Consider the following 25411-nt stretch of genomic DNA (forward strand, 5'->3'; position numbering starts at 1 on the left):
CAGTAACAAGTAAGCAGTAACAAGAAGGTTTCTCTCAGGTTCTTTTTTAATATGCAAAGAGAGTATTATGCTTTCTAAAATGTGACCCAAAAATTCCTTGGCTTTTTTTTTTCCAAAATTATATTTTTATCCACACTGTATTTCATTGGATATCAAATGCTTGATATAGCATTTGAATTGACTTAATTTTTTCCCAAGGGCTAAAATGATTTTTTTTAATAAATCTTCCCTACAGAATCAAAACTATTTGGAAGGCAACATTAATAGCCTTCTCTTCTGAGAAAACTGAGAGGGCTATAAAAATCTAGCACAGAGAGCCAAGTACACTACAGCTCTTATAAACCTTAAGCCTAAAAATAAACCTTTTTATGACACTTGTTTGAAAAAAAAAGGGGTTGTTCTAAAAGAATATTCTAGAAGTAAATTTAATCCAAATGTCTCTTTTCAAAAAAAAAATAATTTTGAAGCCTTTGTTCCATAAGAAAACCACCTAGTATATGAGCAATTTGCTAGTTGTAAAATAGGCATTTGGGGATTTGGGTTAACTCTTTTGTGGATCCAGGCGCCCTTGAATGGGCTGAGTACTCATTTATTAAATGGTGCCCTAGGGTCAGAAAAGCTAAGAGAGCAATGAAAAACACCTAAATGATTTTCAGCAATCAGATTCTATCCTAGGATTATCTTTCCAGTCCATATATAAAATAAATCTAAATGAAATGTTTAAAAACTGACGATATATAATGTTGAGAATCTGGTTTTTAAATGGAAGTCTCGTTTCTTACTTTTAAAAATTGATCAAGTTGGTTTATGAGTTTTCATACTATATAAAACCTCACTGCCCCTAAATAAGGAATTTTAAATAGCTGAGCAAAGAAACTCTCTACCATCAAGGAAGTTCATTAGATACATTTTAGGGGGCTGAAAATGTGCCTGTAATTTAAACTTTGAATGTTGACATTGCACTAGGTGTTAGGTATGTAAGAGGTGAATAAAACACAGCCTCTGCTGTCAGTGGTCCCAAGTCCAGAAGGGAGGCAGACATGGAGACGGGCAGTTATAAAACAATGATGGCAGAAAAAAAGTGATCATTCCCACCGGGAAGCTCAGAGATTTCTAAAGGAGGTATTTGTACTAAGACTGAAAGCTGAGTAGGAGTACCGTAGGTGGACAAGGGGCACAAGGGGGATCCCAGCAGAGGTATGAAATACGATGGCAGATTTGGAGAATTGCACAAGTTCAGTACAACTTACTACAAAAATACATAAACTATCTCATTAGTAATTTTTATATTAATTACAAGTTAAAATAATATTTTGTGCATTAAGTAGACATGTATATTTAAAATATATTATTAAAATTAATTTCATCTGTTACTCTTCATGTGGCCCACATTTGTGGCTTGCATTACATTTTTACTGCCCAGTGTTCTAGACCAGTGCTCATTTCTGTGTCTTCTGTGCCTAAGATGGTGCCTGTCACATAGTTTACTCCACACCATCACGAAGCAGTAAAAGCAGCTGGAGGGACCACCTAAGGCTGTGTAACACAGGAAAGGAGAGTTGTCGAAATTTCTCTCCAAACCCTGGTGTTCTTAGAACTAGACAGTGGTGATCTACCACTAAAATACATACACACATATATTGTATGTACATAATAATGATCTCTTTTCAGTTTTCAGAAGATGAAAGTCAAATAACAGTTTTCTTTAACTAGTATTTTTTATTCATAAATTTTTCTTAAATCTTTGTTACCAGTTGTTGCTTTCGTGTTATAAAATAAATAAATAAATAAGAAGTTAGTGTGATCAATGGGAAAAAAACTAGAAAATAGACTCCATCCAACAAACACTGAGGGCCTCCCTGGGAAACAGTTTTCTGGATTCCTCTGCAGGTTTATTTCCAAATTTCTTCCATGGCAAGTCCAGTTTACTCTTGGCTTCTGACCTTTCGTATCACATCTTGTTTGGGATCCTCTTTTGCCCCTTGGACAGAAGTCAATATCTGGCTTTGCTAGCATAATGTTTGATGCTACTAAGGATACTGGGTTCTGTCTTTCTCTCTGGCCTTAGGCAGGAGGAATCGCAGCTCGATTTTGTCTTTCCCAGCTAATTCTAAATTGTACCCGCAGAAACAAGGTGTTAGACTGAGGAGACGTAATTGCTTTGGGCTCCTTGCCTTTGGCAAGAGGAATCATTCCTAAGGAAGGGGATCAGCTCCCGCCATCCACTTGATACCACGGATGACAGTCTCATACTCCCCACAAGAAGACGGAACATCTTCCGCCCAGAAATCCATGGTGGTTAGGAGCTTTGGGAACTTACTGAGAATCTAAAAAGTAACCTATTCCTCAGACTACTTGTCAGGAGAGTGCGATACCGAGAAAGAAGATGTACATGATGGAGAATGCATAAACTGAGAATAACTACAAGAAATATCACTTCCCTTGTTTCTCTTTTTTAAAAAAATTCAACCTAATTCTGATTCTCTACCTGATCCCACCAGGTTGGCAGACTATTCCAACTCAGGCATTCCTGGGGTCTCCCCTCTCTGTCCCAGGTTTGCACCACAATGTGGGATATGTAAGTAAGATCTAAAAATACAGGGAAGGTCTTCTAATCTCCAATCTATATAAGGACCACTGAAGTCTCAGAGTTCAAGTCCACAGTAGCCCCCTGGCCTTTAAGGTGTCATTCATGGGGTCTGAGAACTCTTTCTAAAGCTGAGAAGCTGTGCAATAGAGGTCCCACCTCCTTAGGCATTCATCATAGTCCTAACTTCCAAGTTCTTGTCTCCTCTTTAGGGACAGCCACAAAGCAGTATGTGGTATGCAAATCCCTACTGGTCTGAGGACACACACCTTTCTCCTCTTCTACATTCAAGGAAATCTCTGTTCATTTCCTTGCTCTCAAAAGCCTTCACCTTCTCACCTCTTTTCTGGGATACCATCTTTTTAAATATCCACAGTATTTTATAATAGACAGAAAGAGTTATTGACTTCAGGTTGCTTTTACTAAGGGTCTGGATCCTACCTGGTACAGGAGGCAAGATGTACAACAAGGAGAAAAAGACATAAATTAATGAAGGTTTTAATCCATTAATGTGGGACAATCTATGAAAACTACAGATTTAAATAGTGGCTTCTTTGTTTTTCAATCTGTCTCTAATAACTAGTATAGGACTTGGCTCAATAAATATAAATTATATAAACGAGTTAACGAATGAATGAATTAATTAAAAGTATTTAGTTAGATCTGTATTGACCTCAGGCACAAGCACTTTGGTTCTAAGACCACAAGAGAAAGTATGGTTCTCGGGTAAGGAAATGGGCAATCTTCCCATTTCTTTAAGGGCCATGAAGTGGCCCCAAGTAAGGAGCACGTTGTCAATGGGCACCTCATGATGGCAGGTGCCACAAGACGGCAGGTGAGGAAGGAGGTCGCATCCTCATGAGTGGGCATAAGACACAGAAGTGGAAGATGGAGGGGCAGAACGTGACAAGTCCCTCTCTCACGAGACATTCTGCTCACAACCACCCTTGCAGTTTGGGAGAAGAGACAGGACAACTCTGTTCCTTAACAACTACTGGGTCAGCCCTGCTTCTGTGATGGGGACTGTTGGGGGGGCTTTCTTGGCCCAAAGACCCTAGGATTGAGTGAGGAAGTCTGTCTAATCCTGGAGTTCAGTATTCAGAAGCAACATCCTCCAGTCTGGCTGCAGGACTGCTTAAAACTCCAACACTACTGTATCATGGTCACTGTGACAGCCATCAGGATTGCAAATACCAGAAAGTCATGGTCCCTTCGCTCAAGAAACCCATGGCTCATAGGAGAGACCAGACACAGAAACACACAATTACAATATAAAGTGGTAAGCAGTGACTGAGACAAGCATTGGGTACTATGGGAACACAGAAGAAAAAAACCTTCCAACTTGAGGGGTTCAACGAAAGCTCAGGAAGCAAGATGACTCTTAAATGAGACCGAAAAATTTAGCCATCAAAGCAATAAATAACAACAACAAAAAACGCCTACCATTCATTGACCATGCATCATGTTCCAGGTACAGACTTTGCATGAATGATCTCAATCCTCACAACAATTTACAAAGTAGATTATTGCTCCTATCTGCACAATGAGGACATTGAGACTCAAAAAGGAATCTTTTCCAGCTCCTACAACTTGTAAGTGATGAGGATGGAGGCATGCATTTCTGGGTACTTTAAATCAGGATTCAGCAAACTTTTCTGTAGCGAGACAGACAGCAAATATTTCGGACTTTGCAATTACCCTCAAATCTGCTGTTATAGTGTGGGAACAGCCAAAGAGCCTGCTATATCAGTGAGCATGGCTGTGCTTCAATTAAACTATATTTATGGATATGAAATTTTGAATTTGATACAATTTTTATGTCACTAAACATTCTTCTTCTTCTGAACGTCTTCAAGTATTTAAAAATTTAAAAGCCGTTCTCAGCCACGTAAATACAGGCCATGTTCAAACAGGTGATGGGCCATCCATTGCTGACTCCTCCTTGAAATCATTTTACACCCAAATTCCTCTCTGATTCTTGCTGGCAGGTTTCCTTCTCCTTTGTGACGATGGGGACCTTTGCTGGTTTTATTTTGCTTTTATTAAAGTGCGAGCTACTGGATCTTCTTTGATGTTTTCCAAGGTAGAAAATAATTTCTCACCTTCCCAGAGTGCCACTTAGCTGAAAGTAAGAATGTCACGGCTGATGCTAGAGCCAATTAGAACCCATCACAGTCTGTCTGCCCTGATGTGACTCCGAAACACTTGGCGGAACTTTTCTTCTTGCTCCTCCAGCCTGTTTTGTTTTCACCTTGCTATTCCCGGGCACAGTCCGCTGAGTTATAAGTTCATTTCTTTTTATATAAGTCCCGGTGGGGACAATGTTAATAAAAAAAAAAGTGATGACTTCAGAAAATAAGCCTTCATTTCCTTACTACTCGGAGGTGTTGGGTGAGCCCTGGAATGTTCCTTCGGTTTTCCAAAGAGGAGAAGTTAAAGGCTCTAGTAGACACTGCGGTAAGGAAGCCTCCTTGCTGGAAAGGCCCAAATAAGGTAAAATTGTCGAAGTCCAAGTCTGATGCTTGGAATAACTGTGAAGGGGTAGAGCTTACTTTCTGAGCACGTCCATTCTTAGAGTCCGTTATGCCGGCTTAGTGCCTGCCTCCCTACCTGCGCCCTTAGGTGCCCAGGGTCCTCAAAACGCCCCAGCCCAGCTACTCAGATCAGAGTCACTGGCAGAATGGCCTTTGATGTTTAGAAACCACAGGAGGAGAACTCCGTCCTCCCAGACACCCAGGAATGGATCACTGTTGGCAGAACTTCTAGTTGCTTATCCTAAAATCCATTCTCTCCTTTTTCCTTAGTAATAGAATTCAAAATTGTTACTCAGGCAAATGACTGTCTAGAAAAAAAGATGAATCTGCCTAGCCTCTTACAGCCAGCTGTGAAAAAAAATGACTACATGGTGAACAATGATGTATACGGGGAACTGTGGTTTAGCGGTTGTCAGAAGCAATCGTTAGGTATCTAGTGTGCACCCCTGTGGTCCCTTCTTATTATCTCTTTCTCCTTGAAATAAAGATGCTATGGTTCCAGTAGCCGCCTTGAACATGAATACGAAGGCCACATACGGGAAAGTGGATGGAGAGCTGAAAGGAGCATCATTCCCCAATTTCACATGGCCACCAAGTTAGCTCTGGACAACCTCTGTATTTTTTGCACATGGGCAAAAAACAAATCTTTGTCTTATTTAAGCAACCGCTTTGTTGGGTTACGATTGTACACAGCTCCCCCTAAGCCTAAATGATACAATAATCAAGTTGGCCAGACTCACACAGGCAGAAATATTATCTCTCTGGCTTTATTTGAGTCAGTTCAACTCACAATTCACCAGGTACCCAATGGCTGGTAAATGTGATGGGGCACCTCCAAGACTGTTACAGAAATTTCCTGGTTCCCACTTGTCAGATCCAGATCTGTCCTCAGCTCAGCTTTGAACTTGGAGGTCTTCCATATTACCTGGGGACACGGGCAGGAGCGAGGTCAAAAGCAGAAACTCATATAACTCGCCCACACCGGCTTAACTTCTTAGTAGCTGGGTGTCCCACAACAAGTTAACCTCCTTATGCCTCAGTTCCTCATTGCTAAAATGGTGGCGTGAATAGTAACTACTTCATAGGATCGTCGTAAGGTTTACGTGAGTTAACGTATGCTAAACAGCGTCTGGAACAAAGGAGTGCTATCTAAATAAATGCTGTCACGATTAGTATTATTATCATTAGTATCTCTGACACTTTGTACTTGATGTTGATAGCGCCTAGTATAGAGTTATTGTTTACTTTATCCTTTATAAGTTCACTTAAAATATGGTTTAATTATAAAAGAAACGTTCGCTAGTAAAATCATTCAAACTGTACACAAGTCAATCAAGTAAAACTCAAAAGGTTCCTTAACCTGTTGGTCTCACCCTCATTCTCAGTGGCAACCATTGTGAACTGTTGCACACACATCCTGTCAGATACGTTCCATGCAGGGAGAAACACACGTAGACATACGTAGAGAGAAAGACGTAATACAGATGTATGTATCCTGCTGTTGTTTTATACAAAAAGCTGTACTATACCTACTATTCTATGATTCGCTTTTTTGACTTACTATTATTGTTCTTATTGTGATATAGTTGACACACAACATTGGATTCACCTTAGGGGTACAACATAATGATGTGATTTATGAATATACCAAAATGATTATTACCACAATAAGATTAGTTAACATCCATCACCACACACAGTTACACATTTCTTTCTTTTTTTTTAAGCTCCCTGAGGCGCTCTTTTTTTTTAATTCATTTTTTGTTTGTTTTGTTTTGGGGGGGGTGGGAATTAGGTTTATTTGTTTACTTATTTTTAATGGAGGTACTGGGGATCGAACCCAGGACCTCATGCATGCTAAGCACACACTTTGCCACTGAGCTATATCTTCCCCCCAACACACTTATTTTCTTATGATGAAAACTTTTAAGACCTACTCTCCTAAAAGCTTTCAAATATACAGTACACTGTGCCGTACATTACACCCCCAGGACTTATTCATCGTATAACTGGAAGTTTATACCTTTGGACTTAATATTATTTTGACATCTCAAAAATGTTTGCTTGGTATTCCCTACTCAAGGACATCTAAATTGATTCCAGTCTTTCACTGTTGTAAAACAACAACAACACAGTGCCTTTGTGCATTTGTGGGAGTGTATCTGTCAAAAAATTCCCAAGAACAGAAGAGTTTGGTCAAAGTCCACATGCATTATAGATAGAGCTGAAAAGTGCTCCAAAAAGCTTATTTAATGTATAGCGAATTCTATGTCCCCACAGTATCTTTAAGGTTAAGTATTATCTTCCCCAAGCTAAGAGATTAAAAACACAAGGCTTTGTTGTTTTAATTTTTATTGTGAGTGGGGCCTGAGAAGATTTTGGGAAATGTCTCGTTCATCTGTTTTTTTTTTTTTTTTTTTCCTTCTTCATGTGGTATCTTTTGTTCATGTACTTCTGATATTTGCATGTGGCCTCTTCCTCAAGGGCCCTGGCTCTCTGTGTCCTGGGCCACCTCACATAGGGACTTCTGCTGTAGTTCAGTCTCCTTCTGATTTCTGACACCGGCCATTCAGTTGGCATCTTGGCCTGAATGTCCTGGTTCCAACTGCCCTTGTAAGTAGATGGGAGAGGGGCTCTGGTGGGCAGATTTGCACACACTCCTCCAAAAGGGTTAGGTGACAGAATGAAAAACTGTAGCCCTTCTTTTCCTAAGTCATGTCTCCTCCGTGAGGCAAAAGAATAGGTTATACAACTTTCTCCAAGTCGGTGTGGATCCTCACCCAGAGTCCAATAGCACCACGTTTCCTAGTGAAAAACCATTACTTTGCAGAAAGCCCAACCAGCTCTCGGCCCTACTGCCATCCTGTGTCAGAGCGGAGTCCCTTTGGGAATGCTTGGGAGGGGCAGGGTCCCCCAGTCATGTTGCCCCAGCCTGGGGCCATCTATAGCTCACAGGGTTTACTCTGGCTAATACGTTTCCCACAGCTCCTGGCAGCCCCTCCCAGCAGCAACTGAAGCTTCGCAATACAGAAGAAATAATAGAGAAAGTGGAGGCCACAGAACCAAGCTCCAGCTTTTCAAAGCACATCTGTGGGCCACGATTTTGGTAGGTACAAAATTTGAAGAACTTGTTTTCAAGAACATAGACAAAGCCGTGTGTTTTGAGACAAGTGTGTGTAACACCCTCCAGAGGCCTCTTAAATGGTCCTTCACTGTTCCCTAAGAAGCAGCATGGTTCAACCCACTCTGCCTTCCTCAGGCAAGCCGCTTCCCCCTCTTCCCACAGATGTTGCAAAACCTTGCTTTTCATCCACTTTAGGGAGTCCCTGAACAGGAAGCTAGGGCACTTGGCAAAAGCAACAATTTCCCCTTTAGAATAAAGAGGCTCAGTTATAAATCCAGCTCTGAGAACACGCCGGCCCACCTACAGCTCTCCAGCCAGGTAAGCCATCTGACCTCTGAGAGAGACTGCATCACATCGCTCTCACCAGTCGCCCCCGTCCATGCCCTCCTCGCCACTACTGGGTCTGCACCAACCCTGCTCTCTGTTTCTTCCAAACCCCAACTCAACACTCGCTTCTCTGGCCCTGCCCTTCTCTGAAGGTGCCCACCTTCCACATTTTCCTGGACACTGAAGTGTTCGGTCCCCACAGTAAAGGGCTCCTGTGCATCCAGGGAGTCAGAGTGGCACAGTGAAACTCTCCAGGGCTTTGCCATCAGGCGGAGGTGCAGCTGAATCCCAGCTCTGGCATTAGCCAGCTATGATCTTGGCCAAGTTACTTAATAGTTTCCTCCATTGTCAGGTGGAGAATCACCGTTGCCTTGGAAAGCTGTTCCAATAATTAAATCAGATAATATATGTAAAGTGCTTAGCTCTGTGCTTGATTCATGCTATGAGATGTATTTTTCTTAGATTTATCTTTATTTTCTGGTAGTTTCCTGTAATCCTTTTCTTTAAAATCCAAATTGTCCATCCCTTAGGATCAGAAACGAAGTCCTATTTTTTTTTTTTTGAATCCCATAAAAGTTCCCCACACAGGTTGTTTATGGATTAGTCAATAATTGTTTCTGAAATTACTGGACTATTTACATGATATTAAGGTAAAAGGTGAGAGGGGCATGTGAATCAAATTTAAAACTTGATGGCCTCAATAGAGTCAGCACAGGACTGGACAGAGTATGATACTCAAGATACTGAAGAAAAATGCTCAAATTTGACCCAGAAAACCTGAGTTATAATAACCGTGGCAACCTCGGTAAAGCCATGCAACCTTGTGTCCTTATCAGTAAATAATGCTTAACAGTATCTGACCTGCCTCCCTTTCCAGGACATTTTGAGGATCAACTGCCATCATCTTTACGAAAACATTTTCAAACAGTAATAGAATATAAAAATGAAAGATCTGACAGTTGGGTAAACGAAACTTCGTATGATTACTCAGGAAAGGCAGAAAGAGGCAGAGTGTTCCTCCTGGAAACTGCCCAGTGTCTGAGCATTGTCAGCATTCGTAGCCTTGAAATGTGTATCTAATCTGATCTCCCCTGGATGACAGAGGCTCAGGTTGTACTTCCTAAGACTGCTCAGAACCAGATCTGCTAGCTCTCTAAACTCTGCCCCTGTGCCTGCAGTGGCTAAAGCTAATTTCTAAAATATTAGGGGCCTCTGTGGGGAGCAAAGTCCAAGGACTTACCCAAAAATGTTCTCTGGGTCGACTACATTTACAGAGAACGTAAAGGGCAGAGAATTCTTGAACTCCATAGATTCAAATAAACCCCAGATTTACCTCCATACAAGTCCCATTTTTACCACTTCTTAGATCATGTTGGTTTCTTTTCATTTGTTTTTGCTGCAAGGTTGTGGAAGTGTTTGACTCTTGGCAACTGGGAGTTGGGAAAAAGATGGAAAATTACAATCTGATGCCTTTGTTTACAAGAACCTAGTACAAAAACACCTCGTCTGGGGTTGAACCAGACAGTAGAACACAGGATGTCTACTGATCTATTTCTATCACTAGTTTGGGCACTGGTGTAGGTTGATGGAGCAGGCGTGAAGCAGAAGGAAGGCCAGTGGGCTAGTTAACCATAAAAACTGATCTTGTAGCATTACATTTATTGTATGAGCAGGGATGGGAAGTCTTTGGAGCTCAGAGATATCATTCTATGAGACCATGAGATTGTATTAGATTACATACTGAAGACAGAACCTACCACATGCAAACTTCGCAGAGACATACAAAAATCCAGACCTCTAATTCAGTTCCTTACAGTGGGAGGTTTAAAGCCAAAGGCCAAGTCCAGCCTGCACGAGTCTTTGTTTTGCTTGTCATTTATTTTATTTGTGGGGCTAAATACTATTTTACACAAATTTGAGCCAAAGTTTTTTTCCAACCTTATTGTGCTATAACTGACATATTACCTTGGGCAAGTTTCAGATGGACAACATGATAATTGGATATACGTATGTATTGTGAAATGATTACCACAGTAAGGTTAGTTAGCACATCCATCACTTCACATACTTATCTCTCTTTTTTTAATGGTAAGAACTTTTAAGATCTACTCTCTTAGTCTTAAGACCTACTTTCAAGTATACAATACAGTACTGTGAACTATAGTCACCACACTATACATTAGATCCCCCAAACTTACTCATCTTATATCTGAAAGTTTGTACCTTTAACTACTAACTAATCTTCCCCATTCCTACCCCCAGACCCACCTGGCAACCACCAATCTACCCTCTGTTTCTATGCGTTTGTTTTCTTAAGACTCCACGTATAAGTAAAATCATATAGTATTTGTCTCTCTCTGTCTGACTCATTTCACTTAGCATAATGCTCTCAATAGCCATCAATATTGTTGCAAATGGCAAGATTTCTTTTTTATGGCTGAATAATATGTCATTATATATAACTCACATTTTCTTTATCCATTCATTCATCAATGGACATTTAGGTTGTTTCTGTATCTTGGTTTTTGTGAATAATCCTGCAGTGAACATGGGGTAAAGCTATCTCTTTAAGATAGTGATTCCATTTCCTTTGGCTAATTACCCAGAAGTGGGATTTCCGGATTATGTGACAGTTCTATGTTTAATTTTTTGAGGAACCTCCAAACTCCATACTGTTTTCCATAGTGGCTACACGATTCCCACCAACAGTGCACAAAGGTTCCCTTTTCTCCACATCCTCGCCAGCACTTGTTCATTCATGTCTTTTTGATAATAGCCATTTTAACAGGTTGAGCCAAATTCTTTAAATCACTTAAAAGTATATTTCTTGATTGCCTTGGAAAATCAGAGGATCTGGTCCTTATACTTTCCCAAGTGACAGCAATCACTGCCTGCTGCTGAGCAGCCTGGCCCTTTATAGGAAGCTCTCTCAATGTGCATGTCTCTCACCACTGGTTATTACCCCACATTGGGATCACGTACCATGGCACCGGCAGACAAGTATCTCTTCTACACTTATGTTGCTATCAAAATTTGGAGAACTTAATAGTAAACAGAGGGCAGAGCATCTTAAGAAAATTGAAAGAGGACACATTTCCCTTTGGAGATGAAGAATAAACATCAAGCTTAAATTTATACATTTATACAGCACCACCACCATCATCATCCTACTGTCACAAGCTTCTCCCTTCCCCAAAGCAAAATCACAATAACTTCAGCCTTGAAAAGATTTCAGAACTCACTGGTTATAATGGACTCTTTGTGACAGAAGCTAAGTTCACTCTAAACAGATTCTAGTGGGAAAAAAAATTCTCTCTTAAAAGGAAAAAAAAAAAAAAAAAAAGAAAAAGAAGAAGAAAGAAAGAAATCCCCAACCAGCCCAAAACAAATCTTTCAGTTGCTTGACTTTCTGTAAAGAAAATAAATGGCAATAAAGTGTTTCTGCATTTGTGTAAAAACAGGACTCCCTTGCTCTAACTGTAATCTATAACTGCTTTTACTTGGGGGCATTGGTGCTAGTAACACTGAAAGAAATAGCCATGGGTTTTTTTGTGTGTTTTTTTTTAACCTTTCAGAAAGCCCGTGGGACAGAGTTTAAAACATAGCAGTGTTAGGGCTGCCAAAGACTCACTCTTTGGAAGAGAGGTTGATCCTCTTGAGGGTTTCCCTTTCAAAATGATTGTAAAGGCCTTCACTCAGAGGACCAAGGATGTAAAATCTGAGTTTCAATCAACTGAAGCTTAAAATGTGGTTGAGGGTGGCAGGGTGGCCCAGCGGAGAGAGGACATGATGTGGAGTTTGTCAAATGGGCGTCTGAATTTCAACCCTTCCATTCAAAATTGATGGGACCCTGGGTGGGCTTCTTTATTCCTCTGTGTTCCAAGTCCCTATTTATGAAACTTGGATGACTTCTGCGTCACAGAGTTGATGCGAATATTGCCGGAGGAAACATTAATTGGCCCATTACAGGCACACTCAAGTGCTGGTTCTTTCTGTTGTTGTTGTTTCGTTTACATACAATAATGTTAGCTCCCAGGGACTAGAATGTTTGCTATTTGCTAGATCAGTGCCCTTTAACCTGAATTCCAGTTTCCCTGGCTTTTCAAGTTGCTCTAGTCCTTTCCCCAAATTTGAATGCACTAGAGCAGGGGTCATCCTTTTTTCCTGTAAAGAGCCAAGTTAGAAATATTTTTATATTATGGACCATCTCTATTGTCAAAGTATTCAAATGTCAGAGGGCTCTATAGTCTGTCAGATTATTCAACTCTGCCTGCCATTGTAATGTGAAAATAGCCACAAATAATATGTAAACAAATGTCTGTGTCTGTGTTCCAATAAAACTTTATTTACAAAAAGCAAACAGCTGGACCAGGGTCAATAGTTTGCCAACACTCAAACTTGGCTATGCGCTATCTTATCTACGTCAGAACCCCCTTGATGAAATGTACATTTTTAGGCCCTCCAAAAGACTAGAATAGTCAGGATCTTTTTGGAGTGGGGCTTGGGCTTCTGCATTATTATCCCCAACTCTACTTTGAAAAAAAAAAAAGTATTAAACATATGAATAATTTGAAAGACTTATACAACAAATCCCCATTTATCTTTCACTAGATTCACTTATTGTTAATTTTGCCACATTTTCATCATAGATCTCTTTCTCTTTTTCTCTCTCTTTCTGTCTCTATATCTGAAAGTCAGTTGATACTTTGCCACATTTTCTTGGTAATTCTTCTCTTCTCTCCATTTGAAAGTCAGTTAAGGACATCATTTCACCCCTAAGCACATCAGTACGTATCTTCTAAGAAGAAATACTTTCTACAACGATAATATTATCTCACCTAAGGAACTTAGTTAACATGGGTGCAATTATATTATCAAATATACAGTCTGTATTTAAACATCTTCAACGGCCACACAAAAAATGTCCTGGTAGTTTTTCTTTGATGATCAAATCCAAGATCTTGCATTTTATTTGGTTTTCATGTCGCTTTAGCTTCCTTTCTTTTAGAAAATTCCACCCTATTTTTTGTCTTCTGTGACTTGGCATTTTTGAGGAGCCCAAGCCATTTGTTTTATAGAATCCCTGCCATCTGGATCTGCCTGTTTCCCCACATCTAGATATTTAGATGGTTGATTGGATCAAGCATCTATGTGGTGATCTGTGCACCTTTACTGAAATATACTCTAAGGACAAAATGAACTGCAAAGAAATCTTGAACTTACTAAGTAGGTTTGTTGTTGGTACTACTATCCGAATAGTAATAATAATTCTGAAACATCTCCTTTCTATATTGCAGGACACACCAAAATAAATAAATACATTGACATTTATGAAAACCAGATTTCTCACATATTGGGAGACACAAATATGGAATAAGGAAAAGTAAGGAAGTACCTTATGGTATAGGGTTTGAAATGAGAATATGAGAATAAACTCTATTTACTTATTCTATAACCAAGAACACCTAGTCCCCAGATCTCGGTTTTGAAAAAACATTTCACATGGAAAGAAACCAGGGCTCCTTAAGGAATGGCTGATCCCAGGAGCTGGGCAGATAAAATGCAAGTTGATCCTGGAACAGCTTATTATGTCAGAAAGCAAAAAAGAAAAGAAAAGAAAAGAAAAAGAAAGAGAAGAAAAGAAGAAAGAAAAGAAAAATGCTTAAAGACAATGGGACCTGTCAAAAGAACACAGGAGTCAACTTGGGGAGGCTCATACTGCCCAAACTGGGTATATTTAAGAAGAAGACAAAAGAAAGATAACAATGAATTATAGCATGTTAGATAAGAATCTATGTCATAGTGAAATTAAAAATCAATACAACAAAAGTAACTGTATATAGAAGAAAGTTCCTCACTGCGAATGTATGTCTGCTAATAAATGTGTTAAGAATGATTGAATTCAGTATCTGCCTTTTTAACATGTTTCCCAGATGGTTCCAATTTCCTCCAACCTTTGGGAACACTGCTAGGTGTTTTGTTGAAACTGTTCTTTTTATAATAGTCATGAACTCTTAAACCTAGCCCCAGCCCTGGAGAAACTAATACTTAACAGAAATATATGAAAAATTAAAATTCTAGTCAATCTGTGACAATTTAAAATGCTTCTGAAATTATTTTTCCTTGCTCTTTAACATATCAGTCATTCTGGCTGCTCCTGAAACTTGCCTTTCTATTCTAGCCTGGTCCTGGGAGAACTCCTCCTGCTAACTTCTGCCACAGTCCCCTGCCCCTGCAGTGCAAAGTCTTTATACCCATGGACATGGGAGAAGGAGACAGCTGCTTGGGACTGCCTCCAGGCTCAGCCTCTTGCTTGCTGTAGTTTTCTGTCCCTTCACCAGGCAGACCACAGCTTTCAGGCATCGACTGCCAACTTGGAGTTTAGTCCAGGGGATACTGCATGTAAATACAGTGCCTTGTGATGCCTCAGAGGGCTTGAATTTTCATTTCAGAAGTAGGGCAGTAGCCCTTTGCCTTTAAATATGTCTTCTGCCTCTGGGCTTCCAAGTTTGGCAGTTAATTGGGGCTAGTTTTGTAAAGTTCTAGTTTAATTATGCAGAGAAGCAATTCAAAAGTTAGCATATAGTTATTAATTTCTCTCCCCATAATCACTTTTCCTTTGCTCCCATATTCAAATCGATGGCTAGACCCTATCAATTCCACTTTCAATATTTTTCCAGCATCATCCTTTGACTTTTCACTTCCTTGCTATCATATTTTAAAGTCGTGTATGGAAGAATCTTTGATTTCTTATTCCTCTTCACTTTCGCCCCAGAATATATTCTGTATCTACTTAGGTCAAATTGCTAAAATTTCTAGTATGTGGTGGGCTATATCTTACCTCCTAGGATTTCAAAGAGCCATTGTGTTCAACATGTCTTTCATAAGGGACCTCACCTATCATTCCACAGTTAAAAAAAAAAAAGAATCAAATATATAAAATCCCTTAGGAAAAGTGACTTACATTTTTATCATATATATTACAAGACTGGATAAGGTTTGTTTCAGGAGCAGTATTTATGGAGAGTGGGTGGAACTCAGTAAGAAAAGGTGGAGGATAAACATCTAACTACTTCACAGTTCTGCCTTGGGCTAGCCCTGCTCCCAAAAAAGTCACCACTACAACATTCTAAACACAGTGAGCAATCAAGTAACTCACCTGACTGACTGGCTGGCTGAGAGTCTGGGTGGTGGTCTGTGGAGTTAACCAAGGAGCCACCCAGCTGAATACCAGCTGTAAGCAATAGAGGGCGTTGGTCAATCCACTTGAATCTGATGCTGTACCTACAAGCCTACCGGGGCACAGCAGAGAAGAAAGAATCTGCTCAGCCTTCTGTTCATGTGTCATCCCCCAGTCTCGGCGCTTCATCTTTAAAATAAGAATCACTAACCCACAATTATGACTTGGAATCTGGAATCTAGCTACTTCCCCATTCATTTCACACTCAGTACTGCAGCCGCCTCGGTCTCCCCACATACTCTTTGTGTACGCGTCTGTCTTCCTGTCTTATATATCTTGCATCCTTGGGTGGGCCCGCCTCCAGCACCTCCCTCAGATCTTTACTAGCATCGTTGGTACTAAGTAAGCATTTAGTCAACACGGATTTACACAGGTGCGCCTCACCTTAGGAGTTCTGCATTTTAAGCTCCCCTCCTGCTCCTCTCTCATTCTGTTCTCTTTCATCCCCCCAGATATCAAGGAGCATTCCACTTCCTCTTCACCATTTACCTTGTATCCAAACTCCATCCTGTAACTGGATAAGTCCTCCTAAAGATGTTTCATCTACTCTTTAGGAAGCAGTGTCAAAAGTACAATGATCGTATTTTCCAAACATAAACACTGGAGCATGTGTTCTAACCAGTAAAAATTTGCTCAGTCAGTATTAGGAAGTAATATAATCTCTGGTTATCTGTGGGGGATTGGTTCCAGGACCCCCACGGACACCAAAATCCACAGATGCTTGAGTCCCTTACATAAAATAGCATTGGGCGGCAAGTATCCACAGATTCCACGTGTGTGGATTTAACCAACTGCCACTACAGAGGGCTGGCTGTATTTGAAATTGTATCTCAGACCAAAGTCACTGACTCACAGAGGCTCTCCTTACCAGTGGCCACCCCCAGAGGTCCCCGGCTCTAGTCACTCTAGACCTGATTGCTCTGTTCTATTTTCTTCCTGGCATTTACTTCTTTTGCAGTCTTGCCAGATCTCCACCCTATGGCCCACCACAACGGAATGTCATAGGGCACATCTTGTCCTTTGTCTGCTCCCGTATCACAGCACCCAGGACAGTGCCTGGGACCTGACTTTGTGGAATGAGTGATGACCACTGCCCCTCTGCCACATGCTGCTGCTGCTCCATCATTATCCTCCTCTCTGTGGAGCTAAAGATTTTGTGACCTGCTGTTGCAAGTCTAAGTCCACCTAAACATCTGTAGGCAAAGAGGCACACACAGGCAGATTCCTCTTTTGGCTGGGCCGAAATGGAAGCCAAAAGTTTAGGACAGAAGAAGGAAACAGAACAGGAGACAGAACTAAAGTAAAAGAAATCTGTTTAAAAAAAAGAAGGGGACTTCAGGTGTGACTTCTGGAATGCTCAAGCTGGACTGGTAGTCATGACACCCCAGGTGTGGTGGCCCTGGATCTTTCACGGCTTTACTCTGAGCTTCCAATGCCACACTCATAAAATGAGGAGGCTAGAAGGCCTTTCAGAGCTGAGACAGTGACCATTCTTCAAAAAGGGAAACCTAAGAGAATATAATCTGTCCTAATTGTCAATAGTACAGGTCTACAGTGCAGCCGTCCCATCCAGAACTAAGGAGTGAGGTAAATAAAGCTCACCTTTCAGAGTCAGCATTTCCAATCACAGGCCAGACATGCAGAGCTGTCTAAGGGAGCAGACAAGGCTTCCAGGCCAGGGAGACCACAAGCCTTCAGTTTCAACCTGAAAACAAGTCTAAAGAAAAGAATGTGTCAATTAGGGGAGGACAGGGTGTCCTCTAACCTTGGAAGAAGGAGAGGCCAGAAAAACAACGGCTGGCTGCATCCTGCTAAAGCCCTCTAGGGGAAGGGTCCTTACCCTCCGTTCTTCCTTCTCAACCGAAAGGCCAGCCTCTGTGCGAGATGAACACTGTAGTTAACAGGTCCTGAGCGTTTTTTAGGAGTCCAGATTTTTTACAGCTGGGTTCGTATCCTGACTATGCCGTTTATTAGCTACATGATCAGGGTAAGTTTTTAAACCTGTATCTCCACTTTTCTTCCTCTGAAACAGGAGTGATAAAAAGTTACATATCCCCAAGAATTACTGGGAGGATTAAGTTAGTACTCGTAAAGCACTTAGCATAGGAGCTGTTATTCTAATTCCATTGGCCATCCCATCTCTGGCTAACGTGCATGCCTCAGGCCTAATAATACTGAATATTTGTCTCTCTTCCTTCTGACTCCACTTTCAACGAGCAACCTGCTCCTTCCCATGTAGGTTAGCTTACCCGGAAAAAATGTGCTTATCACAGAGATTCTGAGAAATTCCAATTCCAGAGCCTGCGATTTCTTATGGCAAATCAATAAATTATTTCTAGTTATGCCTGGGCCTCTGACATTGCTTGACCACAGAGGCAAGATATAGGTGTGATGTGAATGGAGGATTTCAGTCTGGGACAGATCTGTTTTGATTTCTAAATCATCACACTGGCGTTCTGCTGCCTATCTCCACCTCTGTGCGATTGGGTCAGAATGCAGATACTCAGGCTCTGGTTTTCCTGAAGAGTATTAAGCGTGAGTCCTCAGGCTCCAAAGCAGAAGACAGCCCCAGCTGGTTTTCCCACCCAGCAGTGGTGCTGCTCATATCAGCTTGCAGTATGATCCTGGTGCTGCTGTCCCTGCCATGGGTATCTTCATGTGACAGAATTAAGAGTTTTTTGAACCCTGGTGGGTTAGAAATATAGGAAATAAGGATGCTTGCGAACAGAAGTACTATTCCAAGTGTTCCCTCTTGACCTACCTGCAGTCACTTCCCTTCCTCAAAAAGAAAAGAAAAGGAGAGTCCAAATGTTTTCATTGCATTCTGGGACCCTGCCTGGAATACCAACCACCCTTTGGGGATTGGTCTGGGTTTTTAAATATTCTCAGTTAAAAGTGTGAGTCATTCTGGAAGGGTTGGAGAACTTTCAGTGATGATACACATCAGTGGGAACGTGTTCAATAACATTTCTTTCCTCCTGACACCTTGCTGGGTTAAGTTTACCTTTAGGAATTCTTAGCTTTGTGAATTTTGTTTTATTTTGTTCTGTTTTTGGAGAGAAGGCAAAGAGAGGTGGGAAAGGGAAGTAGATGAGAACTGTGAAACACTTTCAGAGCTCCGTGAGACCTGCATAGGGTCGGGGAGAACTTGAGAAGTTTAAGGACCGGAAGATTTCAGGTTTATTAAAGATATGGGTTAAGTTGGCATTACCCTATTGGCCTAGGAAGGTAACCAATGATTATAATGTTGTTTCCCAGGAAAAAAAAAACAGAGCTTGAGCTCCAAATAAGTCACTGGTAAAGGAACTTTTGAGATACAATTCATGGCAACTGGCTTCTTAAATGCTGCGCTTTCTATATTGGATCTTGGGAAGAAGGAGAGAGCCCCAGAAAGCATTTGGTGTGGCACTGGGGTTAAAAAAAAAGATAGGTCAGGAGCAGAGAGTATATAATGTGTTAGAGCTCAAAGAACATTTGTCTCTGGGGTCTGGGGCAGGCAGTGACCTGCTAAAACCCCAGCCAGCAGAGCCACCTCTCCAGAGACCCGGCAGAAAGAAGTCCTGCATTTAGACAGAGGAAGTTTCTCCCGCACTGGGTATGCTGACGTTTCATTCAGGGTTCCTGGGACAGTCCTCCTTCGGGACTCTAGGAAACCCAGAGCCTCCGTCTGAGTCTACCTGAGAGTCCTTGCGGAAAGGAGACAGGTAAGAACTCGGCAGCAGAAGCCAAGACTTGGCTGGAGGAAGCCAGAGTGAGGAGGCTTGCATCTAGATACAACAGGGTTGGGGGTTAGGACTCAGGGACGGTTTAACACAGGGTGTGGAAGGGAAGGGGGCTTGGGTGTATCCAGAGAGGAGACCAAGGCAGGACACGCAGACCGCACGAAGGTGCCGTGCGGGCTCCGGCGCAGAAGGGCGAGAGGAGAGAGGACTGGGGCGGGGTGGAGAGCGAAGCTGTCCCTGCGGCGACGTGCGCCCGGAGGAGGGAGGCAGGGGAGGGAGGGTCTGAGCGGGCGCGCGGCGTGTGACCGCCGAGGCTGCGGCGGCTGGAACAGGTGAGCGGCAGCCGGGCGGCGGCGGGTCCCCGCCCTTCCCCGGGAGCGGCGCTCCCTCTCGACCCTCCCCCGCGCTTATCCGTTCCGCGGCTTCCCCTGGGTTTGGGGTTTTGCAACCGGCAGCTGGCTTTTTTATTTTCCCCCACCCCTGTTTCTGTCTCTCCTTCTTTTAGGTTGCTCCACCCCGGCCAGGATCAGGCCAGGGGAACCGGCCTGACTGCGGCTGACAACTCGCGCCGGGCGCGTCGGCGAACTCCCGGAGTGGAGTCCCGCGTCCCGCCTTCTCCCTGCGCGGCGCGCTCTCCCCGCTCCCCCCACAACCCTTCCCCACTTTTCCCCCTTTTGCAATCACATGGCATTTTAAGAATGCCGGAAAGATGGCGGTAGCGGCGGCGGCGGCAGCGGCGGCGGGGCCGGCAGGCGGCGGAGGCGGCCGGGCTCAGCGGAGCGGGTTGCTGGAAGTTTTGGTGCGGGATCGCTGGCACAAAGTTCTGGTGAACTTGAGCGAGGACGCCTTGGTTCTGAGCTGTGAGGAGGGCGCTGCGGCGTCCAACGGCCTCGGGACCGCCACCAATGGCTCATTCTGCAGGGGCGCCGGCGGCGCGCAGCCCCCGGACTCGCCCGCCGGGGTCCGCACCGCCTTCACCGACCTGCCCGAGCAGGTGCCCGAGTCCATCTCGAACCAGAAGCGTGGCGTGAAGGTGCTGAAGCAGGAGCTGGGCGGACTGGGCATCAGCATCAAGGGGGGCAAGGAGAACAAGATGCCCATCCTCATCAGCAAGATTTTCAAGGGGCTGGCGGCGGACCAGACCCAGGCCCTGTACGTGGGCGACGCCATCCTGTCAGTGAACGGGGCCGACCTGCGGGACGCCACCCACGACGAGGCGGTGCAGGCGCTGAAGCGCGCTGGCAAGGAAGTGCTGCTGGAAGGTGAGGGGTTAACGCCGCGGGGGCCGCTCGGGAGACGTGCGCCTCCCCTCCCCTTCCCTCCCGCCTCACCCTCACTCCCGCCCGCGCGCCGTCACCCCCCAGGGAGTCGCCGTGCGCGTGTGGCGGAGTTCTGACAACTTTCACCCACCTGGGGGCAACTTGTCCCCACCTGAGAGTCGTCCCAGGCGTTGTCCCAGCGAGGGTGCAGGAAAAGGCCAGGCGAGCGGGGTCTGAGCTCCCGCCCTGTGCCGAGCACGGGGTCGCGTGCGTGGTGCACGTTGCCTCGCAATCCGCGCAAAATCCGAGAGCAGCGTAGGGGCTGGGAAGTGGGACTGGGAATGAGGGCGATACGTCCACGTTCCCAAGCCAGCTCACTGAGTAATCACAACTCGGACAGTTTTCTGCTTTGGCACAGTTTTCTCCTCGGAAGCCCGGGCAGCTCAGCTAAAAGGGTTGACTCTCAAAAGGGGCCAGAGAGAGGTGGCTATACGTGAATGCTGAAACTCCCAGCACTTTTCCCGACTTCCCTCCTTTCAAACTGGAGACCGAGCTTCTGGCCGGAAAACTGTGCCAAGGGCTGGCAAGAGTGTTGCAGCTTCATGCTGAAGTTTACTTCTGCTGCCAGGTGTTTGGCCGGTCAGTCTGGATTCCAGGTTGCTCTGGGTGGAGGGCTGGGGAAGTGGTTTTTCTGCCTGCATTTCCCCGGTTATTTTTTTAATTTCCCCGAGTGTTGTGGAAACAACTTTTCATTTGTAAACAGTTACCCCTGCGTGTGAGGTGTCTAAGAAACGACTCTCTCATGTCCCCAACCCCTCATTTACCGGATGTGGGTGTAACTAGAATAGGCAGCATCGTGTTGAACCCTTTTGTGGTTGTGTGGCGTTACGCCCGCCCGGGGAGGAGGGCAGTAGAGGAGTAAGGCAGTAATTCATTCTCCTTTCCCACCACAGCTTCATTTTCTCTCTTGATACTTGTCCTCTCTGCCCCTTAGCTCACTTTGTACCTGCCTCTGATAGCACTAATATTGTGTAATTATTTCATCTATTTATCCACCACCACCCCCGGACCCCACACTGTAGATTGAGTCGTCTGGGGTCTTTCATTTAGTTATGGGCCATCTCCTTTGAGCCCAATGACAAGAATGTCTAAGTAAAGGAATAAGTGAACCCATGGCCACTGAAACAGAAATGTTTCAACTAAGACTTTGTAAACTGGTGGTTGATTGAAGTCCTAAACTAAGGATTTAGGTAAATTTCTTGCTCACCAATTGTGAGCTGGTGCTGGTGTGTGAAGCTGAGAAAGTTCAAATTTTGGAAAACAACTCTGTTCTGTGTGACAGCTGATGCAACCCTCCGGTACATGATGGCCCACCTCCTGGCCTAGAACACAGAAGAGATTTTAACCCCCTTGTTTATCTAGAGGATTTGTGATGTCTTCATATTTAACTGCTGCCTGGGATTCAGAAAATGAAAGGCTATTTGCTTTGGCTTGATGATTAACATAAGTAAACAGAAAAAAAAAGCTTTCTTGATTCAAGTGTGTGTTGGCTTGTGTGACAAGAGGCAGGTGGGATCTGAGGCAAGTGCAGTTTGGACTATAAACGACTGGACACCTGCTCAGTTTGCAATATTGACTGGAGCATAGCGGGGACACAAAGGGCAGGTCATTTCTATTTCAGGCACTGCCCTTCATTATGTCACTTCTCCTAAGTTTCAATTTAATGAATAATGACTTAGCAAAGGGGTTAAAAAAAAAAAACTCTCTCACCCCAAAAGAGGAAGAAAATGTGACTCCCTATAGTTAAAAGTAAACTTAGACAAAGAAAAAAAAAATCAAGCAGTTGTCTGACTTTATTGGTGCAGCAACTGAAGAGTGTGTTTTGTAAAAATCTCTCAACATGACATTCTTACAGTGGATTGTCATGTGTTCTAGGCAGGATTTCCAGGGAAAGATCTGTGGGCCTCTTAGACATGAACCACCTGAGCTTGGGGCAGCAGTCCTACTCTCCATCTGAGTTTTCAGAAATCCACTGCTATTAAGAGAAGCAAGTAGAGGTCCCTCTCAAAGCAGCATCTCTTCTGATGAGTATTGGGTCTGAATGTGGTGGGAGTGATCGTGGATCATCAAACCAAATAGCACACATCCTCTTTTTTGTAGCTGCCCTAGGACAGGGATTCCTAGCTGAAAGGAATTAGCAGAACCACCAGAAGGGCTTTTAATAATCATCTATCTACTTGCCCCTGGACTTAAGTGCCATCTTGATTCCGGAATCTCTACAGAGGAAAAGCTTTGCCGATGTAATCTAGTTGGACGAGAGAGCTAAGGGGGACGTATTAAAGGTATATTTATATGGCAAATACACTGTTTGTTTATTTACTTAGATTGCCTTTTGGGTGGGTTGTTTTTTGAGATAGCGGATGGAAACTAGTCTCAACCGCTGCCAGTGCATACGCCCCCTAGTGGAGAGTGACTGCCTCTACTAATGGAGCATCATGTGAAGTGAAACCCCGCACAGCGATTTTCATAGCCTATAATTCTAGACTTAAATTTTGCCCCAGAGGGATCTTAACATCTCTGAGTCTCATTGTCTTCTGAAAAATGAGAATAAAGAAATGCTAACTTACGGCATTGCTATATGGAAAGGGCACTCAGAATTTTAAAAAAGGAGGTGGCCAAGTATCAAATGCCTGCTGTGATTAGTTACTTTTATAGTTTAAATGAAATAAAGACGGTATTGCCCTTTCTAAGGAATACATGTTTCCTCTTCCTTTACTGGAGTTTATATTTTAATTTTTATTTTTATTTATTTATTTATTTTTTGTGCTATAGAACTGCAATATTACGAGACGATTCCTCTGGGAAAAGAGAATCACAGCAATAGCTAACATTTCATGAGCACTTAGTAAGTGCCAGGCTTTACCTACACCTGTTCGTGTTACACTTCTGGTAACTCCATGAGGCTGGTGCTACTGTTCATTTTATTGATAAGAAACGAAAGTTTACAGACAGCAGGTTATTTACTTAAAGTAGCAGAATTAGAAGGCATCCAGGTCTATCAGAATGAAAAGCTTGAGGTGGAATTGATGCTTCCAGCTTCTGCTCCAAAGATGTGCTTGAATCAGTTGAAGCTTCATCAGTTATTGGGCTTAAGATGTTCTTCCCCCGACTCCTCGAATATGCTGATGTGCTTGGGACAGCCATGAGCAGCAAAGAGCAATTGTGTGGGCTACTTAAAGGGGAGAAACCAGAAAGAGGATTGAGCCTCAAAGCCCTAATCCCCAACTGTCTGGCTATCAAGAGAGAGCTGGTGTGATATGGCCCTAAATTTACAATGTGATGGGGCCTCCATCATTGAAAACATGACCAGCAAAGAGATTAAACTGCAATTCAAACCTAAAGAGTGAATAAACTATGCCAGTCAAGTCAGGGTTAAACCAAAAGTGCATCAAAGTTAAGATCAGAGATCTTCACACTGTGAACTCATTTTCCATTTTAGAGAGTTGAGAACAGGACCCTGCATTCAGCCGTACAGGTACTGAACCCCGAAACTCCAGGGGTACGCTGCCTGGATTTGGGCAGGAGACATCTGCATAAACATCTTTGGCAGCTTTAGGTACAAAAGTGGGGATGAGGGGAAGCATTTTTTGCCCTTATATTAATAGTAAAAACATAATTTGGATTGTATCAACCTGTTTGTAACTGAAGTTGCAATAAAATTAGTTTCTTCATAAATTTGTTGCCATCAAAGAGTGCAGAATATTCTGAAAGTGGAGATGAGGGGTGGACAGAATTATCCTTGGGCACAAAGGTGTCCTATGGAACTGGAGTAGAAAAAGTGGAAACTGAAAGGAGGAAGTCAGAGACAGTTGTTGACATTAACCCTGTCCATCCAAGCTCCTGCCTCAGTACCGCTCCCAGGAACGCTTGGCTGTTGAGATCACCTAAAATGTCACTTTCATAATCACTTTCTCCGGTGGTGGAAGTGGGGATGGCAGGGCAGGAAGATGGGGTGCAAGGGAAGGAGAGTGATTTTGCTGGCATACAATTTCAGGATTGGATGAGGAACTTGAATTTCAAAGAGTCTTACTTTATTTAGGATGTGCAGATTCTTAAGGAACATCCAAGAACCCTGCAATTAGAGTCTTGAAACTTGAGTTTTCTTTGAACTAATAGTTACACTGTTTGCAAGCTACTTTATCTCTTTGGACCTTGATTTTCTTCATTGGAAAGCTAGGGAGCTGGGTTAAGCCATCTCTAACCCTTATTTCACTTCAAATCATATAAATTCAGACCCAACACACTTTTGATAACAACTCTAACACCCTTTTTATTGTCATGGAATGAATTTCATAAATATAACCTAACTCTAAATTTAAAGAAAATCAGTATAATGCTCTATTATGTTATAATTATTGACGTTAAGAAAATACAGAAATGAGGTAAATTATAAAAAATATGTTTCAATAAATAAATGCGTGGTACCAGTACACAGGGGTCATAATGAAGGAGGGAGATTCGAGTACCTGTGTGTAAAATCGCCATCAATGCACAAATGAAGATGGGTCGGGGTGTGTGGTATCATTTGGGATCTGGAAGAATCTTGCACTATGAAGGA

At 43.0% G+C, this 25411-nt stretch overlaps 2 protein-coding genes across 7 annotated transcripts in view; one reads left to right on the forward strand and one right to left on the reverse strand.

Annotated features, from left to right (window-relative positions):
• The window catches only part of LOC116659869, a 422086-nt gene extending 402948 nt beyond the window's left edge, over positions 1-19138 (reverse strand). For all 4 annotated transcript variants that reach the window (XR_004315229.1, XR_004315230.1, XR_004315231.1 and 1 more), the window contains exons 1-2: positions 17653-19138; positions 17415-17529 (exon numbers count right to left, since the gene is read on the reverse strand). The gene's annotated coding sequence lies outside the window, so the exon portion shown is untranslated. The remainder of the gene's footprint in view (positions 1-17414; positions 17530-17652) is intronic.
• Positions 19139-19401: 263 nt separating this feature from the next.
• SNTB1 (syntrophin beta 1) overlaps positions 19402-25411 on the forward strand; it is a 199939-nt gene continuing 193929 nt past the window's right edge. The window contains exons 1-2 of one of the 3 annotated variants that reach the window (XM_032467986.1): positions 19402-19516; positions 20040-20796. In XM_032467986.1, coding sequence (XP_032323877.1) covers positions 20244-20796 — 553 coding nt within the window. In that variant the 5' untranslated portion in view covers positions 19402-19516; positions 20040-20243. Of the gene's footprint in view, positions 19517-19736; positions 19867-19891; positions 20797-25411 lie in introns of those variants that run through there. The other 2 variants (XM_032467985.1, XM_006186483.2) reach the window with 2 other exon arrangements.

The sequence above is a fragment of the Camelus ferus genome, chromosome 25 (genome assembly GCF_009834535.1).
Source record: "Camelus ferus isolate YT-003-E chromosome 25, BCGSAC_Cfer_1.0, whole genome shotgun sequence".
Lineage (NCBI taxonomy): Eukaryota > Metazoa > Chordata > Mammalia > Artiodactyla > Camelidae > Camelus > Camelus ferus.